This window comes from Glycine max, chromosome 9 (assembly GCF_000004515.6).
Source record: "Glycine max cultivar Williams 82 chromosome 9, Glycine_max_v4.0, whole genome shotgun sequence".
NCBI classification, from domain to species: Eukaryota; Viridiplantae; Streptophyta; class Magnoliopsida; order Fabales; family Fabaceae; genus Glycine; species Glycine max.
This window is the reverse complement of record NC_038245.2, coordinates 46,409,495-46,419,523: the sequence shown is the minus strand read 5'-3', so window position 1 is coordinate 46,419,523 and position 10,029 is coordinate 46,409,495. Positions and strand designations below refer to the sequence as shown.

General features: G+C 29.8%; 1 protein-coding gene across 1 annotated transcript; it reads right to left on the bottom strand.

Annotated features, from left to right (window-relative positions):
* Positions 1-2,973: 2,973 nt before the first annotated feature.
* Positions 2,974-7,856, bottom strand: NIP2-1 (putative Si transporter NIP2-1). The gene is made up of 5 exons (NM_001367513.1): positions 7,608-7,856; positions 7,120-7,344; positions 4,000-4,194; positions 3,717-3,778; positions 2,974-3,493 (listed from the first exon to the last, which is right to left on the bottom strand). Exons 1-5 carry the CDS (start codon positions 7,755-7,757, stop codon positions 3,244-3,246), a joined length of 882 nt encoding a protein of 293 aa, NP_001354442.1. The 5' UTR covers positions 7,758-7,856; the 3' UTR covers positions 2,974-3,243.
* Positions 7,857-10,029: the final 2,173 nt, after the last annotated feature.

Genomic DNA, 10,029 nt, shown 5'->3' with positions numbered 1-10,029 from the left:
TGAAAATATTTATTTGTTAGATTAAAAATAGGAATATTCCATTTTTCAAAAATATTAAATTAACTCAAATAAATACTTCATTCAGTTATTTGTTTATCATTTAAAAATTGTGACATATATTAGTATTTTGTAAAATTATTTTAAACTTATTACATATTTATAAAGGCTTGGAAACAAGGGGCATAGTTCTCTATTGTTAGATCTCCTAAATGTTTGAGCATTTTAATAGTGAGATAGTTTAATACTATTTAAGATTATTATGTGACATAACAATACAATTGAAAAATTATAATTAATATTTTCACAAATTTCTTAGTAGATAGATAAATAAAAAACTATTTGTAAATAAACATATCAAAAGCAATGGAGGAAATATTACCTAAATTTAGAAAGAAAAAAAAACTATTATTTATATAATACTTTTTACTAACACTATTTTTATTTCCATCACATCGATTATCTTATCTTATATTTTTGTCCCTTTTCTCTCACCATTCTCTCTGTTACGAAAAAGAATTATAAAAAATTGTACAAGCATAGTTTTTTTATTAATTTAGAACGAGCCTATGCTAACCTCGGATCAGGAAAGGTGTTTATATTGGAGTTATCAGTACATGGCAGTCAAGTTGACCGTTTGCAATTCATAAAGTGATTACCTTTAAAATGAATCCCAGAAAGTGGGTATGCTTGGTCATGTTCTTTATGTAAGCAAATCATAAAAGTACATTTATGGGCACTCGTTGTTTGCCCTTTAAAATTGAGTGCTTTTTTCATTTTTATATATATTAAATTGCACACCCTTAGCTAGTTAGCTTTGCTTTTTTCTTTCTATTGAATTAATCCAACACTGCTTTTAGGTAACGGATGATTTTGATGTTTATGTTGCTGTCGGTACTTTATATTGGTATTAACTTTTCTGCTTGCCAAAATAACATGATAACAAATAATTTTGTTTCTTAAATATGTAATTAGAAATTTGATGTTTCTATTAAAAAGGATGAATTTCTTAAATAAATCTTAATACTTTAAAAAATGAATTTTTAATTCTTGACCGAGAAATATCTTGGTTCAAAAAGAATAAAAACATTTTACACTTTACGCTGCTTGTCATATTGGATTATTGTAAGTGCTATTTAGTTTTATAATACACTCAATCAACACCATGTGTGGTGCCGTTGGGTATATGAAAGACAGGATCAAAATGGTCAATTCGTCATAATCTTTAATTAAGTAGGTTGTGTTGTATGTGGTGCTTCTTAGATATCCTATTTTCTTTTCATCATTGCAACTTGCAATTGCAAGCCTACCCTGCTTTAGATAGATAATGCTTGGAATCGAGCCTATGTACGTTAGTGCATGTCCCTTCACGTGTTAAGTTTTTATACGATGGCCATTTTTTCTTTATAGAAATTAAATAGATAAGGTCATATTAAAAATTGAAAATTGTTTACATCTAAGAATAGAGGAATAAATATAAATTTTTAACATGATATTATAATGTGAAAATACAACATGCGAGAACCATTAGAATCATCAGAATGGTAGGAGGTTTCAATAAAATATGCATGAGATTATAAATTCTATCCTAAGTGCGACAGATGTATAAAAAAAATATCAACATGTGAGGATATGTTATCGGAGACTTTATATTAGAATTAACTTTACTGTGTTTTCGTGTAATGTAAGTTCTATTCATTTTTTTCAATACACTCAACTCCAATTGGTACAAATATGGTGTGGAAGACATAAAGATTGTACCTGTCGTTGGGTATTATGTTAAAGAAAAGATGAAGGAAGGTTGGAATCATGATAATTGAATGAATAATTTGCTCTCTTTAGGATGACCTGTTATTAAATGAGTGTACCTTACTTTATTTCATCTTCTTTTTTGGTACATACCTTACTTTATTTCTTTAATTTTATACATGGACGGAAACAATTTTATTTCTTAATTTGACCATGACCAAGTTTAAGTGGATATTTATATTTAATCCTACTCTGGGGAAAAAAAGTAAATCGCCACCTCTCCAGTTATATAAATGAATAAATAACAGAAAAAGGAGAAAAGAAAAGAAGTTTCAAAAGGTACAATCAATATTCTTTTTCTTAAGGAGTTTTCTTACACCTATCGGCTATTATATCGAATTCGTTCACTCTTCAGGCCAATATTTTGTCAAAGTGTTCATGACACGAGGCTCTCTGTTTTGAACGGTGGACAGAGGATTTGAACTTTTGCAAATTTGTACCCATTATTATGGGTATTAGCAATAGTGGTGATAGAAATGTACATTATTTAGGATTGTCTCTATTGGTACAATCTTATTAAAACTTTAATTTATATTAAACAAAGACTTTAATAATATTTGAAAGAAACGTGATTGTCTATTAAATATAATGTGTATATATTATTAATATAGTCTCATAATATCTATATTAAAACTTTAATTTATATTAAACAACTAGATGTACTATACAAGTCTTAGATAGTGAAAAAAAGTTTTATACTCTGGTTCCATCACGTGATAAATTTATTTTTTAAAATAATTATCTTAAAATGATAATTTGATTGAATTATAATGTAAAACTGTTTTCACTAAATAACAGAGATATTAAATTCATCTTATTATTCCGTTAGTGGACAACAATTTTTCGATGGTATTGCACCAATCTTAACAACTACTTCATATTAGAAGAGTCGTGCTAAATTAGTCTGCTGCTTACCATCGTGATGGTCCATGGTATATTTGTTCCTCCGGGGCGGCCTGAGGAATAATATGTTTATGAATTGACAGACGGATATTCATATGTATCAATTCGTGCAAGTCTTTTCGTATATGCTAAACCACATGATGGATTTGAATGTGTAGGTGCATTATTATTGATGTTAAATTGAAAATATTTTGTGACTATTATTAATCACATACCAGTTTTGATCTGCATTTAATCATCATTAATAGCATCCGGTTTGCTGTCTATATTGAATTTCATATGAAGCTGACATTTCATTAATGTAGGAAAATCACACTACACACTTTTGCATTACACATGGCTAGCTCATAGCCCTGAAATTAACTCGATACATGGCCAAGCTAATAATACCATATGATCTAGGCATGGTATTTTTGATCATATACATGATAATACATGTGGAAACTTGAGATCCTCCAAGACAAGAAATTGAAGGTGATGTTGATTTGGGCGGTGGTGTGGTGTCAGAAAAAACATTGTTGTTTATTATTTCATTCACACCAAGCATCTTTGGTCGCTTTTTTGTTCAGTTCCACCAATGCTTTGGCGCACCTTGGATGAAATGGAGGATAGTGAAATGGGAAAACCAGGGTGTTCAGTGTCCCTAATCACATTGTAAGACCAAGCTGCTAAAACCGCCCCAGTAATAGGTCCAACAAAATATACCCAAAGTCCCTTGTAGTATGATGTCGCAATTGCAGGACCTAATGTCCTTGCTGGATTCATTGATCCCCCTGATATTGGTCTGTATACATGAACAACAATTTTCAAAAACATTGGCTTCTTTTCATGCATGTTCATGTCTCTTACTTTGCTTCCTAAATATATATAGGCTTTGCCTAATTTTGAGTCTCCCTTTTTATAAACTTTATTTTTCCCTGTGGTCATGTTATTCCTGTAATATGTAAAATTGTGTTTGTGTGTGTATGAGTGTGTGGATCACGTTTTTTTTTTTTGGCTAAACTTACCCGGCTACAATGCTTGCTATGCAAACAGAAGAACCTACTGCTACTCCTGATAGCTGTCCTGTCTGCAAAAATGACAATATTTTAAGGTTAGGGGTATGTTTGGATAGTGTAACTGAAAATTTAAAATAATTGAAGGCTATTAATTAATATCAAGTATCAGGAAATTTACAACAGTTTGGGTTATCATGAATACTGTTCAATTGAGCTAAACTTCCTTAGCAGGTCTTTATTACTTTAGTTAAATTTTTCTTAAAATTTTCAATTAAATTACTGTGATTCTTACCGCGTTTGAGTCAGTGGCCACGGCCATGGAAATGAACACCATGGTATATGTGGTCACCATTTCCATGATTAGGGCTTGAATGTGTGATCCAGCAGGTGATGTTCCTCCAATCTCATTTGATGGTCGTAACAGCTCTCGCAATGTGTATGAAGCAGAAATGGCACCAGTGAGTTGAGCTGCTATATAAAATGGGAGCTGCAAGAAAATTGTGTTATTTATGTGTCTGGCTAAAAGGGTCTACAACTACAACTTGTCCACAAAATAAGTTAGCCAAATTGCCCAAAAATGAGAAAAGAAATCAGAATTTTATTATTCTTATTTTTACACCCCATTGGGCAATTAAGCCCGACCTTATCTCCAAAGAATTTATTTTAAGTTCAAGTCCTACTGAATTCTTTTGTTGTCTGTTTCATATTGTCATTCTTGTCATCTAGTGCCGGCTCCTAAGTCCAAATTGAGTTAAACCTATTAATTTACTTCTCACAAAATACAAACAACATACGACTAGTTGCTGCTTTTCTTTTAATATGAACTAATTCATCATATTTTACAAACAAATATATCATGATTAAAAATAAATAATAAATATTCTCTGAATAATTTTTTTAATTTCGATAAACAACAAGTACGGTCATCTATTCTGTATTATTTCTTGGCAGAAGGGTGGTTCAAATCCTCATCACTATATGGTAGGGACTAGATTCATGAGGGATTTCTGGACCACATAATTAATGAACATTTCTGGCTGAAAATGCACACATTACCGTGGGTCCACGGTGAGAGTGAACTTGACCAGTACCTGCTTTTTTCTCTTGGCTGAACCGTTTTGACGCGGACTTGAACCCATACAAACTGAGTCACGTTGGTTTCAAGGTCATTTTATTGAGATATTTTCCCCTTTTTATTTTTGCCCATTTTTTTATATTCCACTGTAAGTTCATTGAACCATTTTTTTTTAAAAATTATGGTTTGAATCATTATTATTATTATTATTATTATTTTTAGTGAGTCCTACACATCACATCACACTTTCAAAAATTATTTTTTTTACCTCTAACATAATTAGTTGCTTAAATTATTGAGTTTAATTCAAATTATTTGTTGTTAAGAAATTTCTAAGCAATTACTTAAATAAGTTACTCTGCCAAAATAAGAAACACCAACACATTTTCTCCAACGCTAAAACTGGTTAACTATTGCTTAACTATAAGAAATTGTCATAAGCACCGTTGGAGTTATTCTAAAGAGTATATGCTGATTTTGTGAAGATTTGTGTTGTGCAATCATCATCTTTCTTCTTTATGCAACAATCATACGAAATAGTAGAAGAATAGTTATATTAAACCATTCAACAAACATAGACCAAGTATTCGAAAGATGGATAACAGCATGAGTAAGCTCACATGCATTATTGTGTTTTGATTTTGAGTTTATTATACTAATTTATAATTAATGCCTCATTCGTATTGGCCGGGGGGAGTCTTTTAAAATAAAGGTGTGGTGAGGGAAGCTGAAGCTCTGGGTCAACCTAACTAGTAGTATGCACTGTGCATTCGAGGATTTAATGAAATATTAACCTTCAATTATTAGTGATTAAAATTGGAGGCAATAATGACACATTTGTCTCCAACTGCACAAGTTACACATTTTACGTGTAAGATACATAGACTAACAAATTAAATTAAACTGTGTGATTATTTTAGAAAATCAGTGAACAAGTTAAGTATCAAGTCCGTTCAATTTTTAAAACACTGATTTTAGAATTGGTGAAAACAGTTTGAGAATGGGTCTAATTGTTCCATATCAAAGAACGTATAATATCATTGTTTTATGCCAACTTGAATTTGCCTAATTTAACCTTTTAATGATTTAATTTATCATATAACATTAAAATATATTTAATCTTTATCAATTTAATTGTAACTAAACTATTAGTTAAGAGTGTATTGAGATAGGTTTTGTGCATTTTATGAACCAAATATAACTAAGTTGGATTCAGTTCATTATTATTTTTTATATAAGAATCCAAAGTGAACCAACTCTACCTTTAGGTTGGATAATCGAGTCGATTGGTTGAAATATTATTATATTTATAAATTATTAAAAATGAAAGAAAAAATAATATCCAAATAAACAGAATACAAAAGATTAAACAAAAAATGACATTCTACAATTAAAAGAGATCGAGAAAAAGAAAATAATAATTTCAATGATAAAAAATAAAACAAAACTAATATGAATCTAACATGTACTTAGAATCTAACATGTATATGCAACATTTAATCACAATCACAGTTAAAAATAAAGTACCTAATTAGTTTAAATATGAATGTCACAAAACTGTTCTTTAGGTGTGGGCTTACACAATACACCAAATATTAATAAAAAAAATATTATTAAAATTATTTATGTGTTTCAGATTGGGTTGAGTCTATTGAATTTAGAACTCATTAACCTGGTACCCAACCCAAGTACCATTAGACTAGTTAAAATAATAACAAATCAAATCAATGACTCAACTAAACTTTATAATTAGTTTGAATTAATTGAGATTGGATCATCCAAACTCACTTACACCTCTATTGTTAATCAATATATTGTTAATCAATATATTCAATAGTTCAACAATTAGTTTAGTTTTGAAAAATATTACTACAAATAGGTTCAATATTTTAATTTAAGGAAAGATATATCCATAAATTTTATTAAAAAAATCTCTAGAAAATTAATTAATATTTTAAAAATAAACTAAACTCAACACGCTCATTTATAGCATCATTTTTTTATTAATAAATTATTAATCTGAATGATATTAAACTCTATTTTCTTAAACGAAGTTTTAAATTTATGAAATAAGCATATACTCCATACCGATAAAAAAAAAATAAATAACATCATTTTCTTAGTTATTCTAACAGTATTAACAATCACCGTTGTGACTGTAGAGACAGAGAGAGAGGAAAAAAAAATCATGGCGAGTACGAGCACATTGTTGTGTCCACCAATTCAATCAACGACGTGTGGAAAACAATAATATCCATGGGCAAGAAGATTATAATTATATTATCGGAATATAGTAAAAGCATTTTAAGAAATAAAAAAGTGTTTATACGGACGCACCTGTGGCCAAGGAAGATGCCTGACGGCGGTGAAAGCAAGAGAAACCGCGGGATTCATGTGTGCCCCTGATATGTGTCCAATTGAGTATATCATGACCGTCACTATGAGTCCTCCTGCAAGTGATGCTCCAAGCTTTGACACCATCCTCTCATCAATCTTGCTTAGCCCAGCAGAACCACTTCCCACAAACACCAACAAAAATGTCCCTATAATCTCCGCTAACACCTGCCATATCCATTCAAATTCTCAATAAACATCATCGTCATCACACTTTTCTAATGATTAATCAAATTAAATAACAAAACAACCCACTAGCTAGAGTCTTGATAGGTCCTAGGTTATAACCTCACTGCGACCGGTGTGTAGAATAAAAAACAAATCAAATTAAATTTACAACAACCCATGTATAAGTTTGTGTGTTTCAAGGCACAAACTTTTGTCAGAGAATGAAAAAACATGGTATAATTTAAGTGTTGTGGGTTGGTTACCTTTCTGGGAAAGCCGGGAGGGTAACTTTGTGCAATTCTTGCAAGAGAGCCAGGGGAAGATGATGATGATATCTCAGGGATGCTTGGACTTGGTGTCTCAATTGTGCTAGGGATGAAGGCAAACGTGCTTTGGCTGCTGGTCCCCTCCATTGTTGTAAGATTATGGAAGTGCTATATAGCTTATAGTTCAGGAAATGTGATCTCTCCCTCTCTCTCTCTCTCTCTCTCTCTCTCTCTGTTATAAGCTAATAGCTACAAGTAGTGGATGATGAAACTATGAATGATTAACGGGCCTTTTATAACCTCCCAAATGTACCTTCTTCAAATCACTTGCATTGCACATGGTAGTAATTAAGTAGGTGTGCGAAATAAAAATTCCTAAAGAGTAGACCGTGGAGTTGGGTGACATTTGGATTACGTCATGGACAGCTTCTTTGGCCCTTCTCACGCACACACATTTCAACTGTGTGTGAGCTTCAATGTCGCCCTATATGGTCAACCAATAACCACTTTTCATCATTTTTAATTTGACGTTATTTTAAACATTTTTTTTAAAAATATGGGAAAGTTGGCGATTCGTTTCACAAATATTTATTTCATAATAACTTCGCCCTTTAAAGTTTAAACCCCACTTATTAATTAACTTCAATTTTTTGATACGGAATACTAGAGTAAGCCGTCGATATACGACGTATAAGGGAACTAAACCACGGGTTAGTGATATTTTTTTCCTTATTAATACAATGAGGAACTTGGGGACAATAATATCCTTTTCGAACAACTTCGGACAGAAGATACTAGAAGGAAACAGAGCAGAAACAAACATATATATGGACAAAACTGTTTTGGGTTCTTTTGGTTTGTTTTCAGCTAAAGTTAAAAGTTTATTATGATAACTAACCCTTAAAATGACATACATTGTTAAAGTAAAAATTAAGCTTTGGTTAAAAAATAATACTAAAAGTACTTATATGACTACACTTAAATTTTATTTTTGATATAAAACAGATGAAGTGATATAAAAGAGGATAAATATTTGAGTTATCGGGTCTGATTTTCACAATAATAATAAGGAAGATCTTTTAAGAGTAATTCTTTTAAAATTATTTCTTACTTTTATTGTTAATTTTTTTTAAAATCTAATAATTTTAACAAGTAATTAATCATAATCATTATATTTTAAGAAAATAAATGATGGTTGAGACCTCTTGAATTCATTTGATGCTTTGATAAGGTTGAGATGCTATGAAAAATAGGTATCTTATTAGCAAAAAGCATTCCGTATGTTTATTAAAATGCTTACTTGCTATAATGATGCTCGTGTTATATATAGGTGGTGATAGGTTGTATTTCGTGGTATGAAGCCCGAGGTATCTCACGAACAACAATTATATATTGCAACATGACAATGATACCCTTGGCCGAGACAGGATTCACTATTCACAAGTGTAATTTAAGGTTTTTGTTCTAGGTGTTAAACTTAGCCAACACTTGTGATTTTGAGCTAATTCAAAGCTTAGGCCTCAATGTCATTATATGGAAAATATAGTTTTGAAAATCACATCGGACCAGTAAATTTGACCAATTGGATGGAAATCGGCTTGGTAATTGATCCATTAATCAAAATTATTTTTAGAACTAGTGGAAACTGGTTAAATCAGTACAAAATTGATATAGAAAATTAAATCATCTTAAACCCACATTTTAAAAAATAAAATTATTATATTTAATATAAAACTTTTTTAAGAGAAGTAAAAACACATTTAATATGGTTTAAAAATTATTGTAAATTATTTTATCAATTATTATCATATTGTTTTTCTTTTATAAGATATAATTTAGTCATTTATACTAATTGATTTTTTTATATCATGATTTCTTGTAATTTTATATTATATTAATTTATCATTTTACTTTTTATTCTATATGTGAAGTTGTTGTCAATGGACGCGATTTTATTTTATTAAAAATGTATGCCTAAGTATTATGATATATGTGATTTAGACCAACAATTGTATTTTCTTTATTTTTTATGAAGTCATGGAAACTAAATAAATTTAAAATAATACAAAAATAGAAATTTCCTATATTATCATTAAATATTAGAGCATGAAAGTATAATTTGATCGCACATAAAAGTCATCACGGTTGAATTCTTGAACTCTTAAGATTGAGGTAGTATTTTGTCAAAAATAAATAAAAATTAAGGTGGCATCCAATTTTTGTTTTTTTAAAAAAAATTCACTTTCATGCATTGTTAGTGCAAAAATATTTATATTTTTAATCAATTAAAAATCATTAGTGTGATTTGATTTTTTTAATGTATTTATGATAAAAGTGAAAGAAAAAACTTCATATATAAAAAATTTGTGATTGAATAATAATATAATTTTTTAAATTAGTTTTGTGTGTGTGTGTGTGT